Source organism: Lepisma saccharinum, chromosome 22 (genome assembly GCF_977018435.1).
Source record: "Lepisma saccharinum chromosome 22, izLepSacc3.1, whole genome shotgun sequence".
Classification (NCBI taxonomy): domain Eukaryota; kingdom Metazoa; phylum Arthropoda; class Insecta; order Zygentoma; family Lepismatidae; genus Lepisma; species Lepisma saccharinum.
Window position 1 is genome coordinate 15,966,917 of NC_139250.1, and position 20,638 is coordinate 15,987,554.

The 20,638-nt window shown below is 39.2% G+C and overlaps 1 protein-coding gene across 1 annotated transcript in view; it reads left to right on the forward strand.

Moving 5' to 3' along the window:
* Positions 1-8,753: 8,753 nt before the first annotated feature.
* Positions 8,754-20,638, forward strand: part of cue (Low-density lipoprotein receptor repeat domain-containing protein cueball) — a 40,063-nt gene continuing 28,178 nt past the window's right edge. The window contains exon 1 of the mRNA XM_083144172.1: positions 8,754-8,947. Coding sequence (XP_083000298.1) covers positions 8,887-8,947 — 61 coding nt within the window. The 5' untranslated portion in view covers positions 8,754-8,886. The remainder of the gene's footprint in view (positions 8,948-20,638) is intronic.

The window sequence follows — 20,638 nt, forward strand, 5'->3', positions numbered from 1 at the left end:
TAAATACGCCCATGGTTATACACATTATTTCCTTGTAATAATTATACATAAACTAAGTATATATGTGTACTGTGCAACTAATGTAATCTTCTCAGTGTATTTTCTCTTATCTGCACAAACATATTTGATCATAATTTGCGCAACAGAAATGGAACACAAACTGAAATTGCTTTATGGAAAAGAAAGTTAAATAGGCTTTATAAATAAAGTGAAGAATGTGATAATTATTATTTTGCACTACATAGGTTACGGTAAATATCGATAAATATAAGTTTAAAAATTATTTTTGAGTGTCTGGTCAGCAACCAATTTTATAAGCAATATTTTTCGCATGGCCTGAGAACACACACGCAACTGAACTCTTCCATTTACCTTGCACGTGAGCAGCACGGATATTTCATTGAAGAATGATCATTACAAAGCATAGCTTTCCTTTCTCCTATCGCTCCTTCTTCCAGTATTTAAATCGGTACAGGTTTGTAAAACTGCTGCACGTGTTCGCTCACAGTGGGCTACCCATCCGGAACTGGACGCTCGAAGCAGACGACAAACGAGCTCTCCCTAAGGAGTGACGTAGTAACATGGCGGCGGCGTGTTTTCAGCGCAACGCTAGCCTCGCAACTTTGGAAGTCTCGTTTCTGCCTTAAACTGGACGCAGAGAAACGCGAGAACTTGCAGGGGTCATTTTTCCAGGGTGTAGTTTTTAAAATTGTTGTAAAAAAAATTGAGTGGAAATGTCCATTGATTATATGCATACGTGGATAGGTTAGGCAGGCCAGGTTTGGTGATGTTAGCATGTATGCATTTCCCAAGATGCTAATGCAGTCCCTAGAAGTCCGTGAACAGTACAGTTGCCATTTTTCTCGCAAGATGCCAGTTCGAACGTGCCCGCCACGCTTTGTGACGCAGGCGCACAATGAGGTAGCAGAATTGATTGATTGATTGATTTAGTTTATTTTACTTCGCGTTTTGTGCCTCTTGGCTAATTTGCGAAGATGGGGATGAGTGATAAAATGATGAAATTGATGAATGGACATTCACAAACAACCAAGCCCGACCGGGGTTCGCGTCGCAGCGCGATGTGCTAACCACTCGGCCACAGGGTCGGGCGAGGTAGCAGAAGACAGACGCCAACCAAACATTTTAATGTTTTCCACCTTAGTATTTACTACTTATCAAGAAAATGTCCACGAAAGAAAGCCTGTACAAAGTTGAACTTGCATTATGGTTAGGATCCCACTTGAAACTGTAGGTCCAGTTCCAATTAGCCTATCTGTGCATAAAGTGGACTTGAGACAACAATTCAATTCGGTGCGAGGGGGCAAAACAGGGGTGTTCTCTTCGAGTAGCTCCAAAAGCCTATTTTTTTATTATATAAGCGTGGTTATTATTATTATTATCAGTATTAAAGGGTTGGATTTGTGTAGACAAGAATTCATTTGAAGTTACTGTTGCAAAAATATATTGCAAAAGCATGAACCAATTTAAGCTAAGAGAATACTGTTAATTTGATTTCAATGCTTAGGTATTAAATAAAGGCATACATGCAATTAACGTATTATTTAACAGTAATGCTCAAAGTATGTAAGGGGCCTCCCCGATGGCGCAGTGGTAGCGTCGTTGCCTTGTAATCAGGGGTCCCGGGTTCGATACCCGATGGAGGCACATAGTGGTTCGGATCATAATTTAAACTGTAGGTCCAGTCCCGATTAGCCTTACTGTGCATAAATGGACTTAAAACACCAATTCATTCAATCAAAGTATGTAAAAAATATGCATTTTATTTTTCTAATTTAAAGCCGTACATAATATGCAAACATGCTTGTTGTTTTCTTTGTTTGTTTGTTTTATCGAGGGGTTGAAAGTAGGGGCTGGAAATTAGAAGGGCGCCAAAAATCCACCTCGCCCGAGTGAAAATTTTATCTTGAGTCTTCCCTCACTACTTTGTGTGGACAGTATTCTGTCTGTACCACGACCGAAAAATGGTTATATTATGATAAAGCGGGTTGGCAACGAGGCTCGAACTTGCTCAGGACGTGCTGCTCTCTTTCGGAGCTCTTGTAAATTACTTCGACGTTGCGTACGTGCAGGCAGCAGATAACATTACATAACCCCATTATTTCATTCACATGGTTGAAAGATAGCAGACAATCTAGGTAAACAGTGCCGACTGAAGGAATTATGTTCTAAATCCCATATGACATAACTGGGAAATATTCAAGTTCATTGCAGATTATCTCACGACAAAAGAATGGAACGTGAAAAAAGTCACGATCTTGCAGAATAACGAAGAAATAACTTTCATATTTGCGATATGGAGGCTTTTCAAACGACTGTTATACGTATAGGTATAATCGTACGCGCATACTTGTACAAAATTGATATTTTGTTAACATTCGCGTGACTTTTTTGTTTCTGGTAATATTTTAGATTGTAATAATTGAAAAATAAAAGAACAAGCCTCTCTACAGCCCATGCACGAGAAATGTCATTCGAGCACCTACTTTGCTGAAGCATGGTGCTGAATCATCATCTCCACTGGCCGAGATCGAGAATGTACGGAGCTCTACCCCGCACATCCACTATGTGCCTTTATGGCACGGTGCATGTAGATAGCTCATCTTTCTTTTATCTGCAATTAACTAAGAAATAACTTCAACTTATTATCTTAGCGAAGTAACTTCGCGACCGCGAAGAATCTCTACAAATTTAAACATCAATATTAATATTTAATTGATAATAAAGTTAAGGTAAAGCTATCCCCTGAACATATGAGGGATGTGGAGGTGATGAGATCAGCACCACACTCCGGCCGATTCAACTACCACCCGCACAGGGTTGTCCCAGATACCCATTTCATTACATGTTGGGTGAACCCTAGAGCCATGGATATTGCTGAAAAATAATATTTAATAAACATACCGTGTATTACAATCATGCCCCTTCCCATCTTACAATGCCTGTATGTATAAATTATTTATAAAAATAATCCCAATAAACTCGACTGTAAAAATATAGCTTACATGAGTAATTTGGACATAGGCGCCGATTGATTCCGATATTGGGAGAGGGGGGGGGGGAGCAAAGCTAAGCAAAACATAGGGTGCGTTCAGAAAGTCTTAACGAAACGAACGCATTCAACGAAAATAACTGGGCTCGTGAATCTGTGAAACCAGTTACTTTACAGACTTATGGGACACACTAGGCGAAAGCGCAGGTGCAGCGTTTTGTTTAGAGAAAGTTTCCACATAGCGTCCAGCGAAAGGAATGTCCTTATCGCAAAAATAGACTCTACTGTGGACACTCTTACTCATTTTCATCACATTCTAAGAACGGTTAAGGCATGCTTATCTTGTGCATGTCGCTTCATATCGCTATCTGTTAAAATTATAATATATTTTCCGAACTAGTGCAGTTTGAATCCATCAGCACGCGCGATGTTTGAAAGCAGCAGACGATTCTCACCGAACAAACCAGCCTCCTGGCCCGTGCGTTTGGTGAATCTCGTTCTTGCACGAAACGCACGGAATGCGACTTTTGGGACAGCCGGACAGCATAATGAAACGCACGGAAGCACTTATGGGACAGCCAGTTACCATAACTCGTTTAACGCGTTAAACTCGTGCGACTTTCGGAACGAGCCCATTAATACCGATATCTTTCCGTTTGGTGGGGGAGGGGTAGGTAAGTTTTTTTTTTTAGAAGAACCTTTAAAAAATTGCAATTACAATTATCTGACTCTGAAAACAAAATCATAGCTATATATCATGCTAAATCAAACTTTATTAGTTCGACAAGAAATTCACTATATTTTGATTATAGAATAATAATAATAATAAAATCGCTTTTATTGGAGCGGGTGTGTTTGGGCCTCTAGGGCCGTTCGTTCTTACAACAGACCCTTGTCTGGGAGATTAATGCAATGGAATAAAGAGTATACATTTAGAAAAAAAATAATAAGAACATGAAAAGGATTACATATCAATACAAATAAGAACAATTAAATATATAGGTATATACGCGTATATGTATAGATAATGAAAAAGAAAAACAGATTTACCTATAAATTGTTGAACATAGGTAGGGAGACAAATTTATGGTAAATAAAGACTGAGGAGAGCGGTAAATAAAATGTTAGATCAGCGGTATATACCAGCGGTGAAAAAAAAAATAACTGGCACACACTTTTTCATCATGAGAGGAAACAACATACAAGAGAGCTATAAAGTGATAAACTACTTCATTTTTATATACTGTACACATATACAAGTACTTAGCTGTCCAACCAAAAAGAAAACATCAACACAAAATCACTTCATTTCTAAATTGCATATTCGGGGTAAGAAAGGAATGCAGCTTGACAGGGAGCGAAGTTTTCGAACTGATGGGAAATCCCAATTTGCAGCGTCTTCCTGATGTGATCCAAGATAAAACGTTCTTCAGCTGCAAGTGGTAGGAAACTTTAGGCAAACGTTTCGTTACAAATCGACAGTTTGCGCGCGCAACCTCGATTGCCGGTTTTTGCGTGTTTTATACTTAATTTGACGATATTTCACGGTTATTTCGCGAAAAGCGTTTATATTTCGCGGAAAAGCACACATTTCGCATTACTTCGCGAATAAAACTCATGCATATTTCATCACTGGGGGTGTAGTTACGTGCAGAACGTTCAAAATTGCATCTTCTTTTCACATTTCGCGATTTCGCGCATCGCGAAAATTCAATGTCCCTAAACATAGGTATGTAATGTTTGTTGCTTTTGTTTTAGTACATGGAACAATGAAAAATATAATAAAATAATAATGAAGTGAAATAAAATAATGAAATTATAAGATTTATATGCACACAGTTGCCAAATGTTACTGTGAGTATTTTTATGAATGAAAAGTTGCTCGTGATTAAGTATTTCGCTGCCTTGCCAGTAGATACTGTTTGAGATTCTTTTTAAATAGCTTATGGCTGTTGATGGATGTTAGGGAGGTTGGGAGGGAATTCCATTCTTCAGTGGCAGTAACAACATAATAATTTATATGTAACTTCTTATTGACAATTTGATTATCACATTCTGTTCATAATACCTAATCCCACCAAGGGCGCACGTGCTCCCACCCTCCTGAGATATCTGGAAGGAAAAAGTTCATGTAATTCGAATGGCGAAATTGTTGCGATATTTTTCTACAAATAATATTGTTTTCGGCCTCTTTTACAGGCTATGAATTGAAGCAATTAAGTGCCATGTCCAACAATATAATGTGTGATAACGTTTTCATAGGGACATCAGAATCATTTTTCAAAATTTCCCGATGTGGTGAAAATCTCGAATTGTACACGGTCAACGAAGTTAGTAAAAAGTTGTGTTTTATACAGCGTATATTGATACACTTGTATTTTGAATTGTATCTTCTGCAAAAATGCTGTATAAAGAAACAAACTGCCGGAGTACTACCTGAGGCGAGTATACACACCATTTGCCCTTCAAGTGATTGTTTTTGCACTTCTGGAATGAAAACTGTTAAGTTCACGAAATTCCATCCTCTTATAGTGTAGAAAATATCAAGAATTAACATCCTTCAAACAAGATCCTTTGGAATTTCTCGGCTGTTCGGGATAGCGAGAAGTCTTGAAATCATTTCCCGAAGTCGGGATCTGACCTTAATAATTCACATCCCGTCATTTTGAATTATTACATTCCTTTGTAGTACCCTTCGGCACTTGAAAACATGGATCAGAGGTTTCGTAGATAGAGGACAGCAGATTAAGTGGTCTCTGTTTGATACAAAGTACAAAGGGATAAAGACTAATCATCAACGAAGTGATAGATGTGTGTGGAAAGGAAGCAAGGGCAATAAAGTTTCTATCTAAATGTAATGTACGAGGTTTATTTTTTAATTAGGGGCCGTTTTGCGCTCACGTTGCGTGCTTGGCGTTTTGCGCATGTGCGTTAGTTACAGACATGCCTTGCACGTGAACAGACGCCATTTGCACGTTGTGAAACGCTTGGTGTGGTTGTGGTGGACAATGGAAGTGGTGCAGTTGATTGAAAATCCCGCCGAGTGTGAGATACGATCAGTGATCAGGTTTTTGACCGTGAAAAATGTGAAAGCGGCAGACATTTATCGCCAGTTACGTGAGGTGTATGGTGAGAATGTCATTGTTGAAGGCAAGGTGCGTAAGTTCAAGCAAGCGACCTCCACCACCGTCTTCTGGGACAGGTTCGGGGTGCTTCTGATTGAGCTTCTTCCGAATGAACAAATAGTTAATGCAGCCTCTCAAATGTAAACTCTCAAGAAACTTCGCCGAGCAATACAGAATAAACGACGAGGAATGCTGTCTTCCGGTATCATGTTCCTGCACGACAACGCACGGCTACACACTGCAGCTGCCACACAGTCGCTCATTGACTCATTTGGCTGGGAGCGGATTGACCACCCTCCGTACAGTCCGGATCTCGCCCCTAGCGATTATCACCTATTCCTCCACATGAAGACTTTCCTCGCTGGGAAGCGATTCAACAGCGCCGATGAAGCCAAACAGACCGTGACGGATTGGCTGGCGGCAGATTTCTTTGATGAGGGTCTACAAAAGCTCATCTACCGCTACAACAAGTGTCTCAACAACTATGGGAACTACATTGAGAAGTAGCTGAATGTACATATGAACAGCCACAGAGGTAATTAAATTTCTTCCTTTGCATGTTTTCATTGTATTTCAAAACAGCTTCTAATTAAAAAATAAAGCTCGTAGTTGACTCGAGTGTGAACTTGTAACTTTAATTTGATTTCATTTTAATTAACTTAGTTTCATTTCAATTTCATTTCAATTTCATAATTTGTAAATAATAATAATAACAACAAAGTTTCTATGACTGAAGGGCAAAATATGAAATCTTACTCGCCCTCTGAGAAAAAATATCCTGTGGGCACCATTGCTTCTTCGTCCTTTTTTTCAGGAACACTCACTGCTGCTTATTTCCGCTTACCCGTGAAACAGCTTTCAAATATAAAATTATTTTTCTATTCTTCCAAACTATTAACTTTCCAATTCCAAACTTTCTGGCGACTATGGGATGCGGAGTTACGTTTAACCCTCCCCCTTTTTTTTGGGCCAGTATTCCTTGAAAAGAAATCAGACAGAAAAAGATGGCAAAATTAGAACTGATTACTAAAAGAAAAGTAAACTTACCCCCCCCCTCGAAAATCCTGGGCACGCCACTGTCTGCCATAAAATGTGTTACATATGAGTGTAGGCCGATGGCCACACCTGCCCCATCGATACGAAAAAAAGATACATTCATATTTGTACGATCTTAAATACATGGCGAAGCGTGACATTTTTACGTAGTCATCGCAAGATTTGCCAAACATCAGGGTCGATCTTTCAACGGAGAAGGGGGGCACAATATTTCTCTGCGACAAACACCAAGGTCATTGCCAATTCAATGTAAAAGCTCATACCACAGACGTTACGACTACAAAAGACACATAATTCTATCCCATACGACGAGAATTATTAAATATGATGGAAACTGAAATGCAAACACCTCAATTGTCGCGTTTAAAGGTAAGAAGAATCTTTATGGTTCGCCGCCAATTGTTGTTTTGATAATGAAAAGCAGGTTCATATCGTTCAATGTGTGCTTTTCCTCTTAACAAGTGGAAATAGCAGACATCCGAGTGGTGTGCCCAGGATTTTCGAAGAGGGGGGGGGGGAGGGGTTACGTGTACTTTTTAGTAGTCATTCCTGAAGTCTTCATTTTGCCATCTTTTCCTTTTTCAAAGAATATTGAGCCTAAGCAGAATTATGATCCTCACCATCTCTCCTTGAGCACGCCACTGGACACTCGGAAGAATCTTGATGACTCCACACAAACCCTGCCGTGGTTGTAAACATGGGGATGGGGGCTGAAAAAAGGGCCTGTTATGACACAGACGTTCAAAAGGGGGGGGGAAGTACAGGTCGTTGCACCTGTCTGCCTGTTCGGAAGCGTTCGGCTGTTCTCGGCACCGGCAGAGACCAGAGAGATTCGCACCATTCTGCGATGAGCTGGGCCGACGAACACCATTGCCTTTAATAGGAAACTTGGCGGGAGGGTTCGACTCGAGGGGTAATACTGGGGCCTCATTTTCATGCGCTAAGATTAGCGAATATCTTGCGTATTTCGAGCTGTTTCATGCTGCCGCTTAGCTTATTTCGCACAAATATGCGAGTATTCTGACTTATTATTTTTACTAAAATATATAAAATGCAATATTTTTATTATTTTCCTTGGTCATCGCCTCATCTCCCGATGATCGGATTTATACATATATAAAAAAAACTTGTTTCGTTCCTCCAAATTCAATCTTCCTAAATGTATATATTCTTCTTATGGTTAAGTGATTCATTGAAAACTCATTTCTCTTATAAAATAGCTTTCTCTTGAAATATATTTCAAAGGTTCTATTTAAATCATGTTTTATGTTCTTCATAACACTGTTTATAACAAAACATGTTTTATATAAATATATTGAGAGGGGGCCAAAAGAACTCAGCCCTTCGAGATATACTTCGTGAGCAGGAAGTGAAAGATGGTGCCAGGGAAAGAACAAGCGAAGCTCCAGCTCCAGAACTCAATTTGCACATAAGTACTCTTCTGGTGAAAAGTGTTCGCAGTTGGCACCACTAACTACCTAGGAAGTGGGAACAAATGCGTGTGACGTCACTGCAACGTCCAGGGTTCCTTCTGTTAAATTACAAGGAACAGTCCGCTCGGAGCTCGCAACGAGACTCGTCTGCTGGCTGGTTGCTTGTCGAACAACGGGTGCAGGACCTGCCGACGGTTGGGTTCGCGAGTGAAACAGCTGCTCCAACGCATGTGTGTAAGGCGGCCTGAACTAGGCAGGAGAGATGTTGCGAATAATCATCACCCTGCTCTCCATCCTTGCGTGTACATCTGCAAGAAACTGGGGTGAGTACTGAATTTCAATTATTAGTGAACCGCGTGCGGTGTTTTCACTTTAAAATAGGCTCGCGGCAAGCTGCCATGAACCGTCTTCAGGTAGTCACGTAGGCTGCTCGAATTGTGTATTTGTGTCAATCAAGAGCCCTCGTTTTGTTATTACGGCAAGATATCGTTAACTGCTAATTACGAATCGTTGCAAGTGAAAAATGTCGGTTTAGCGCCTATCTATGCCCGTTTTCTCGCACGTACTCGCACCCTCAAATTGTGACCTTGACTTCAGCAATGCACACCGCTAATATAAGCGGCAATTGTTAATAATTAAGCATATATGCTTGAATAATGACAGGCATATAAAAATAAGAGTGAGTTAAATGGATATGAACGTATACGTTCTTAATAAATACCTAAGTAAATGAGGGAAACACGTTTTCTTAATAATTAACAAATGCATTTTTTTCCGGTTGAATTAATTTGGAACTGAAAAAGGAGGCAAAAAACTAGGAGGACAGGTGTATGGTAAAATGATCGTAGGTCATCGTCTGTTAGGAATTGTAAAGGTAGATTCTTCGTGGATAGTATTTATTAAATTTCTTTGCTGAATACTTGTACCTGTTGCAGGCTATTCATGCTCTGGCGACTGGAAGATACTTGTCGGTATAATCTGGTATGTTTGGAGATTCTCTGTGCACACGGTGGGGCTGACTCCTACATTAACATTTTGTTTTTGTCTATTTGTATGCATGATACAGTTATGGTTTGGAGTATTTAGATTTTTAACATTTAACGTGTCTAAAGTGTGTTTGTTGATGAATATTATGTGCTGCATTTATGCGTCGAAAACATTCAATGCCCCCTCCCCCATCTATAATTGTACATACATGAATAATGGTCATGTTGTGCCAAATGTTCCCTTACTTCTCAAATTAAAAAAAAAATAGTTATGCCTATTTTAGAACTGGCAACTATGATACTTATTGCATTATCAAGAATTTCCGGGCTAGATTCCAACTGGGGAACGTTTCAGTGGTTCTGATCCTATTTGAAAGTGTGTGTTTGGTTCGATATTTGTGTACCTGTGTATAAAGTGCACTCAAGACAAACTGACATGCATATGGCTGGTGCTGCCAACTTATTCCCAATCAACATTTGCGAATTAGGTATAGTTTTTCTAGTTCCAAGTTCAATGGAAGAAAATGTAAATGCACAATTTTCTTAAAATATGTAACATCGCGATTAGCTCCAGCGAACAATTGTTGCTCCAGATTACTCTTGGAAATAGTGTTTAATGTTGGGATATTTGATATTTATATCATTACAAAGTGTTGATACAGGTAATGGTGATAACGAAACTGTATAAACATTGTGGATCCAGTCTCGAATCGCCTCTTGTGAATATAGAACTTCAGACGAAGCGAAATGCTGCCTGGAATCCTCTTCTCTTCATCACGATAATTAGGCAAGTGAAATGGCACAAAATATTATTTTTTCATACATTGTGCAGATCTTAGATATTGAATGAAAGATCTTCGTCTGAAGACCTAGGTGGACTAAGGCAGCAAAGAATCCCCCTCTGTACTCAATTTTCCTGAAGAAACTGGGACAATATAATTACTTGGATTTGTTTTCGTGTTCATAACTTCATTCGAGATGTTTTTCAACCTCCTGAAAATTTTCTGGTCGTGTCTTTGCTTGAAGATCATGGACGTGTATGTGTATATATTTCAAATCCTTGTCACTCTTCTGTGGAAGCGGCAATGTGTTCTACGGAAGTGGATAACAGTACATTTACACGACTTATTTGTTTTGGAAAGTGGGACGAAAGTATGTTGACATTTTTTCCCCCTTTTAGTGTACCAACATCCGTGTGTTACATAATTTTCGTGTATCGCAAAAAAAAATCTTGCTACTGGCCGCGTCAGTCAAGCTTCACACATTCACGATAAATTTTGAGATGGTGTGATGCAACACGTCCTTATTTGAATGGAAGAATTATGTACTCATTTGGTAGGGGTTACCCCCGCGTTCCTATATACGTGCATACCAGCCTCCCGAGTGTAGTGGGTAGGGTATAGTTACGAATCGAGGCGTCCTGTGCTCCATCACGTGTGTTCATAATTCATCCTCATCGCCGCGATTAATTTAGAGGCAGAAGAAACTATATAAAAATGAAAATTCGTGTTTATATTTTCCTATCCCACGTCACCTGTCTTCCAGTTTTGGCTAATCGCAACGGGGAGGATGGATGAGGTCGTTATATTTTCCTGAAGGTGCCCAAGGTTAAGAATTCGCACTGTAAGGATAGCCTGACGGTAAGAGGACAGCACGTGGAGGGGTGATAGGAAGGTGATGGATTGAGCACAGTAGGCTAAAAGGTGATGCATGCGGCCGGCTATCTGTGTGGAAAATTTCCTGTGAAAATGCTGGGGTGGTACCTTTAACGAAGGCCACGACCTCTTCCTCCATTCGTTAGAATACTTCGAGTTTTAAAAACCTGACAGTTGATTCCCCCCTCTCAATTCACTAATGCCTGACCCGGAATTAACGCCTTGGTCATTAAACATGTACTGCTTTATTCTGACACCCTGCAAGCCTGACTATTGTGAGGAATTAGGTCGCTCTGAGAACGCACCTCTCTCTCTTCACTTGCGTGTGAGATGCAACTGTCAATTTGCAGTTACGTGAGCATGTCTAATGTGGTTCTTTCTTAGACGAAACCTGGTTCATTCGTCGCCGAGTTAGGGTCAACTTCGGATTCACTTTGTTCTCCTAGATATAGTTCGGTGGAAATGGTTCTTCAGTGTAGTCAACATTCACAAACGGAAACAACGAATCTACAAGAATCTGCACCACAAGTGTTTTTAAGTATTATGTTGCCTTCTTGCACCCCAAAATTTAAGAAAGGAAAATTTATAACTGACCCTCCTCCGCCCGTCCCCCCACTTTGTGCTCGTCTGGTACAGTGGAATCCATGAATATTACCGTGAAAACTGTCAATCACCATGTTCGTGCAATTTATTGACCCAATAAGAGCTTCAAGAATTAAAAGAAAACTCAAAGCAAGCTGCAGACGACTTCTGCACAAGCATAGCTACATAAAAATCCATCGCTTAAAAACACACAGGATGTATGAGAAAAATTAATGAAAATAGGCATGGACAATTTGCAGGGTAATAATCATGGATCCCACCAGTGGCGGCGATTCGGTTCCAAAATTTGGAGGGGGAGAACAGTTTACTTTCCCTTCCCTTGATATATAAGGTTTACAATAGTGTGGAAGCAAGAGGCAAAAAGTGGGGGGGGGGGGGGCAACTGCCTCCCCTCGCCCCCTCTAATCGCCGCCACTGGATCCCACTGTACAAAGTGACAGTTTTGCACTTGACCTGTTTGTTGACAATGCACGAGACTTAGATTTGGAAAAGTACCTGGTGAATTTCATTCCAGCATGCACGATTAATCAGTTTTGGAAAGTGAATGTGCTTGAAGGTAAGGTAACTGATTTGTCATGCTGTTTTTTTTTAAATGATTATTTTAACATCCTAAAAGACCAGACTTCATTTTCCTTGCCCTTCAATTTCCGGCTCCCACCCCCTTCCATTTCTAGTATGATTAAAAAAGCAGTGTTTGCAAGCCCTGAAGAAATAATCGGAAGTGCAAGGGGAAATTTTACATTTCGTTGCTCAACGCGTTGAGGCCATTTCCGTGAACACTTGCCAATCTCACTATTAGGCGATACGAAGAACAGTCTAATTGAAATAATGCAGTCTTTTCGAACCAATTAGGTTTGTGTAGATGCAATTTGTACTTGACACTTTCATTTCTTAAATATTCTAACTGCTCTCGCAATTAACTAGATTGGATCAAGGTTTATTCTCGACTCCTTTCATTTATTTTATACAAGGGCAAATGATTCGTTGTTGATGTTGATTGTAATTGCTTAACAGTTAACAAGGAAGTGGAAATTCTTGTTAGAAATGCGCTCTTCTCGACTAACCTTCGCCTTAATCTCATGATTATGTTCTCGTAAACAAGCACTGATAATGCGAACTCTGTGAAAACCTGAACACCACAATTCGAGAAGCGATGAGAAATCCTTAGGGGGACGAGGGATTTCTCACCACCAACAATCTTGGCCTCAAAAATCCCCCCCCACCAAAAATTTCCGGGGGGGAGCTTTTGTTATAACAAGCAAAATAAGCAATTACTTTTAATTTGAAATATACTTTACTAAAAATAATATCGAAAAATACACAAATTAGTGTAGTTGTGAGTTGAATGCATTCTCTCTCAAGAGATCATTAACAAATCTACATCAATACGCACAATTAAAGTAAAACAAGAATGCAAGAAAATTATAACTATGAAATCTAATTGATTTATGTTAACATAAAGCACAACTAAACAAAAACTTACACATAATAAAACCACTTCAACTATTTCATAATTTATTAACATCTTTAACCAGTTACTAAAGGAATTAGTTAGCTGCTTTGCAATATCTGATACGTATAAAAGTAACAATTAATTTCCTTTATGTAATTAATAATAATAGTAGTAATAATAATATATTTTTAATTGAGTAATTTAATTTTACTTTTAATAATACACATGTGGGGAGGGGGTTTGTACATTAAGAACTTCCCCCCCCACCACTTTTCAATGGTTTCGCACCCTGGAGAAGCCCTAGAGTTTCTGTGCAGTGGCTTATTAATCTTATGTAGGGGGCAGCTAGCCTTTTTCGTAGAGGGGATGCCCTCCGGTTTAACAGCCTGACCTTGGGATCGTGAACGATGTATACTTTTCGATTACGTAGTTTTTATTCCGATTGTCTAATCGCGACGATGAGGATGAGTGATTCGAGGAAATTGATGAAAGAACACTCACGTGTGTGTCACAACAAATACGCATGCCGGAACTCTTACTTCTTCACGGACATGAACTCGAACGATGTGTGAAGTCTATTGTACTTGCACGGCTCTTTGTCCATTTACAAGGGCAAAATATTACTATTACTTTTTTTTTTGTGTTTTACCCACCGAAGGTTACCTACCGGGGCGTAGATGTTCTGTTGCGATGCTACCCTCCCCGAGAATCGAACCCGGATCTCCCACGTGACAGTCAGACGTCATATTTAAATTGCATTTTTTTATTATGCAATACAGCACACACGCGAAAGTGTTTGTCATGGAGAAAATATTTCCGCAACGGTCGATATAAACTTAACACTTTCTTTCGAATTACTGAACACACTTAGAAAGAAGCGTGAAAATTGTCCTTAAATGCTAATGATATGCTAATTTGCAGTTTTTCCATTTCCGCGATGATCCATCCTTGTGGAATACGACGACGTAATGAGCAATTTAAACTTAGAACACCAGTTAATTTTCTGTAAAATAAATTACGAAAATAAAATAACTTTTAAAAGCTTTGATTTTGTAATAGCAACATAATTAATTCTGCTTTTGAAATTTTTGCCGAAATATTTGAGTTGCAAGTTTTAACTTTGCTTGTTCTGAAGTTGTTTTTGTAAATCTGAAGATTTTTGTAGTTTTACAGTTATGGCGATTGATTGATTTGGTTTATTTTTACTTCACTTTTCTGCAACTTTTTCCCAATACAATGAAATTGTTGAAGGAACATTCACGAAGAACACCCATTTCCAGGCCAGGATTCGAACCCGGGACTCCTGGCGTCTTAGCGCCCTGTGAAAACCTCCGCTACGGCACACATAGTAAATAGCAGTGTTTACTCGTATGCTAATGGGCGATTATAAGTGGTAATTAGTTTTAAATTTTTGTAGATCAAGGGGAGGACTTAATTTTCAGATGTCATGATTGACGTCAGGAATGGTCGTTATGTACCTTGGTTATTTTAAGATTTATAATTTTTAATATAGGCTTATTACTTAATTTTAGACGTCAAAAGGAGTACGGCCGATCACTGATTACTGTGTTGACAAGATGACTTATTGTTCCTTTTGGAAATGTCGGCAAGATGGGGGACTCTCAAATGAAATTCCATTAAAATGCCCATTAAGCACAAAATGTGAACACCTACGGGCTAACTGCTAGTAGGATGTAGGAAGCGAAATGAGACAAACTGAACGTTACTCTTTTTCATCATTTCGAGATTCAACACCATCTGGCGGCTTAGATTAGAATTTCCAGCGCTGGGTTCAAAGTGTAAATTCGCCTAACTAACTTAGAACTCGAATCCAAGACCTGTGGCGTTACATAATTTTATGATCAATCATTCAGCATGGAAAGTATCGTGAATATTATTGTGGTTCTTAACTTGTAAGTTACTACTGTTCAAACACCGAAGCATCCCACTCAGAATGTACGTAAAATGACATGTGGTTTGCTCTATAATTGACGTCAGAAATTTGTTCACGATGATAAGACCTGATAATCCATCCTTAGGGTAATGTTAACAAGTTATCGCTTTCACGAAGCTTCAATCAAGGTCATTGTATGGTATGTTTATGTACATCTGGCAACAATATAATCTCCCATATGGACATCACTCGGATAGTCAAACACTATTAAACTGTTTGAATCAAATATGTTCAAATGTTGCCGATTTAAGTGTATAATCATGGACGTCCGAAAGGGGGGGGGGTCAAGGGGGCCCACGCCCTCTTTGGAAAATGAAAGTCAACCAAAAATTATATAATACTTCACACATATAATTTTATTTCGGCTACAATAATGTATGTTAATTGTTGCATGGACATAATAAATTCAAAATGAAGCAATGTTTTTTTGAGGGGACAACGCTATTATTGGGAAAAATGTGCCTAGTTTGCCCTCCCTCCCTTGGAAAAAATAACTTGCTTGCCCCTCCCTGGAAAAAATCCTGCGGACCCATATGTATAATGCTTAGATGGGTCCATAGTTTGCATTATTTTATGCTAATATACTTATGAATCATAATTACAACAATCATTATTACACGCAGTGGCATTCCCAGGATTTTCGAAGTGGGGGGGGGGGTTACGTATACTTTTTTTAAAGTAGTCAGCCCTCATTTTGTCATCTTTTTTGCCTTTGACGTTCTCCAAATGGAGAATTATGACCCCACCAACCCCTTGTTAAGCACGCCACTGATTACACGCACATACTACATTCGTAGTTAATTTTTTTGTGTAGTCTCTTTATAATGTTTATCAGGACTTGACCTGATATTTTACATATACCGTGCATTTTCTTGTCTATTTGAAAATTAAGTATGGAATCACGAAAACGCACAATTCCGTACATTCGCCGCTCTATCCTGAAAGGTAGGAAAAGTAATCTTAAGGTAGAGCGAGGATATTCAATCCTCTGTCCACAAGAGGGAGGAAACACTCTCTATGCTAGGGTGAGAAAAACACCCCAACGTGGAGTGAATCTTTTGGGAACGCCTACTGTGACAAGCCAAAGTCACCCTCAAATAATGTGTTCACACCTTTTTTTTCAGTGTACGATTTGGGTAGAAAGAAAAGAACCACCTTCGGCCAGAAGCCTTCGTGTATTTTCCCCTTCAGCGCGAGTACGATGCACAGGAGACGCGGTTCTGCGCAGGTTCTTTTGCGTGTGGTCCCAATCCTGACATAGGCATCCGGAAGGGGCCAGGGGAAGCCATCTCCCCCTTCGGAAAGCAAATTTCCATAATGTTCATTCATACATCAATTACAACTACAATTTGATGTATAAATTTGAAATTCCAGCATTTTGTTTGGAGAGGCAACACTGCTTAGAAAGAAAATACATTATTTGTCCATCCTTGGGAGGAAATTCTGGCTTTGTAGACAATTTTTCCGCATTTTCGAACGTTTTTATGAAATTTTGATTTGTCTAGGAATAAAAAAAATGTATTAATCTCAGAATTCTTGTCCTGGTATTTCGCCTAACAACTCAAAGAAGAAACTACTTTGACCAGAGAGTAATAGTCCGTTATTTGTCTTTATTAAGTCTGTCTATTATTGTGTAATACGATAGGACGTGATCTTTGATAGCGCTCTTCAACTTTTGAGAGCACTTGAGAGATTGCAGCGTTCGATGAGTAGTTAATCACGAGAAAATAAACTTTCTCGTTTTGTCAACTTGACTGGGATTTTCTCTTCTGGATTTTTGCCGCAAGATATGCAGTTAAAACAAGTTTCTAACTGTTGAAAACCAGCCAATCCCAGACGCGACTTGGTGTAATCGGAATGTTAAGCACGTGAGATGATCGGAAATGGGTAGGAGAGGTCGGTGTAGGAAATTTCCTTTTTTAAAGCGTAACTTGGTTACATCCCTTAAAAATTAATTAGTTTCCAATTATTTCTATTGAAGTGTTACTCAATTACAGTTATTGCATATAAGATTATAATTTCCAGGAAGTTTAGTATGCTTGACTCAAAAGAGCGCTGTTCTTTTTTTTGTTCAGGTGATCGTCTAAAGTGAACACTAATTTTCATTAAATTATTAATATAAATTAAAATCTCATGCGTTTAAATAGGAGAATATAAAGCATCAAGAAAATTCGGAAGAAAACCTTCACACTTAATATAATACACTTAAAATAATACACAATTAAAAACAACATATTTGTGCATAACAAATGTGTATATAATGATTGCTTGTGCATATGATTTGTATTGTAGAATTCTTCTAGTTTACGGTTTTAAGTTTACAAGCATTTAAACACGTGTTTTTTTTAAATGTAACGTTGCGGGATGACACTCTCTCCCCCCGATCAGATGGGTATTAGCAATTTGATCAATCTCACCTTTATAACATTAGGATAAATTCATAAAAAACAGGAACATAAATAATTTTGTAATGATAATGAATTGGGCTCGGAAGTTGAGGAAAAATCCTTTTTTTTTTTTCGTAGAGTCCGAAAACGAGGCCCAACATAATATATGTTCATTTTGGGTCGTTGTAGGCCAGAAAAAGGTGGGTTTTATTTGTCCTTTTTTGCCCTTTTCAGATTTTACTGCCCATTCTCAATTCGAGTCATCATCAGTTCATCACCTCTTAAACATTCTTTCTGTAGTAAAGAAATAAGGAAATAAAAATATATACTTATTTGAACCATCCCTGAAACGAGAGAAAAACATTTTTGGACGACTGAAGCAGGTAAGGTACAAGGTCCTTTAACCGTAACGTGTCTGGAAGGTCGCGCTGTAAGTGGCAACTTTCTCTTGTTTTGAAGCTTTCAGTTTTTTCGCACTGTGTGTTCCATACCACCAGAATTTATTTTTTTATTCATTAAATATGTAATTTAAACTGAAGTTATTAATTAATTTGGATCACATTTATACGTCCTTTTTTCAGTTTTTAGGTCCTTTTTTTTTTTAATATTATAGGTCTTTTTTTGGCAATTTATAGGTCTTCAACTTCCAACCCCTAATGATGAGTCTTGTCAAGGTTACGTTCTCGGAGGCTAACAACTGGAATTATTGACGCTAACGCATTGATTGATTGATTTTACCTCGCTTTTCTGCCACTTTTGGCTAATCGTGAGGATGAGAATGAGCTATGATTTGATGAACAGTCACAAAGAACACCCATGCCCAGACCGCGATTCGAACCCAGGGTCCCTAGCGCCGTAATGCGCTGTGCTAAACACTCCGCCACGTGGATCGGCGTGAATCTGTACTGAGTACCGTGCCACTCCTTTTCTGGCAGTGCAGGAATGGGTTTCAGAAATTTACGGCCAGTGAAATCATTTCTTATCGTAAGAACGCACCTTTTTAAAAACCTAAAAAATTGTTCCTGACGTCAGAAAGTTCTTCTCGTAGGCTCACGATGATAGGGTTGGCAACACTGTAGCCGCTGTAAGGGATGCAAGTAGGTCGATTTTTAACGCTCCTACGAGTACACCAGTGTTTTGAATCGATTGATTCGTGGCTCTAGCGGGGGTGACGTGCGGTGGTTCGTTAATGAGAATGGGGTGAACGAACGATCCAGTACACGAGAAATTATTCCCATGCTTCACGTGCGTGTAATGCACTCTTTAACAGCGACGCTCAAACAAGCCCGTCCAGCTTTCATTAAAAAAAAAGGATTAAGTATTGTTTGAGGTCCACTTTATGCACAGATAGGCTAATCGGGATTGGACCTACGGTTTAGAGTGAGATCCGAACCAGAGTGCGAAATCGTTGTAGACTAGTGGGGGGAGGTTTGATTCATTTGCTTTATTTTACTTTCGCTTTTTGTGCCACGTTTGGCTAATTTGCGAAGATGGGGATGAGTGATATGATGAAATTGAGGAATGGACACTCGCAAACAGCCGGGATTCGAATCCGGGACCCCTGGCGTCGTAGCGCGATGTGCTAACCCCCCCCCCCCCCCACGGAGGCCGGCTGGTGGGGGCGGGGGGGGGGTGGAGCATCTTCAATCTTTGTCACTCTCACTCACACATACATGGATTCTTATGTTATACTAAATATTTTAATATATTTAAAGCAATTCATTTGTTACTTTTACACGTATCAGATAGTTATAAAGTAGCAATCTAATTCGTTCACCAACTGGTTAAAAGTGCCTATAAATTACCAAATAGTTCAAGTGGTTTTAGTATGTATCAGTTTTGTTTAGTTTTTGCTTTTTATTAATATAAGTACATCGCGCTACGACGCCAGGGGTCCCCGGTTCAAATCCCGGCATGGGTGTTTGCGAGTGTCCATTCATAAAGTTCCTCATATCACTCATCCCCATATTCGCAATTAGCCAAAAGTGGCAAACAGCGAAGTAAATTAAAACCAAATCAATAAACAATAAATCTATTAATATAAATAAATTAGATTTTAATACACATTTATCTTGCAAGCTAGTTTTAATATTATTCTGCATATGTTACTTCCTGTGTAGGGGATAAGGAGTCAAGTGGTTCGCAGATCACGCGAGAGGCAACTAGGTAGCCGGTTTCAGGCTAGAACACTTGAAATATAATTTGGTTTAAGCAAAGCTACCCTATTTAAAGTTAGCAAATTTCCAAGCAAAGCAATTAAATAATCTACGGTTTTGCAGCTCTACTGTTATTATTGTCACCACTCCCTGTCACTCGGCCCATTTTGCGAGAAGAATTAGTACTACTGATAAAACTGCTTCAAGGCAACGCAGCACAAGTGCAGAATTGCTGTACCACCGTGATTTGGCAAATTAAACATGCACTGCCGATCTCTTGGCAATTTTAACTATTACGTGAGGAGTCCGTGACCTGAATTTGATTCACGTGTCGAACGGTCTTGACCTATAGGTATGTAATAGCCTGAGATCTGAAATTCCTGCTGAATTATATAAACTGCAGGTGAGTTTATTATTATTTGTTGACATTTAATTGGTTATCGAATTGAACATAATGAACGATGGGTAAATTTCTCGTATCGGACAAACTGCTGAAATTTGCTAGTTCATTTAATTTGAATATTCGTACTTACGTATTCTGCATTGAGAAACATGGCTGAAGGTGGCATTTTGCTTATTTCACGGAAATAAGCTCTATTTGCGACATATCTAGTAAGTTTTCTTCGTTTCTTTTTGCCTTCAGTAACACGCAAAATGGCGGTCACAGTTTCACTACCGTACTCGGCATGCAGTGTTTCCACCCCCACTGCACCCAAAAATACCTACGTAGTCCCACAAACCATTGACGCATAGCCCCACGAACCATTCATACATAGCCCCACGAACCATTTCCGGGAAGGTTAGGTTAGGTAGGGTCACG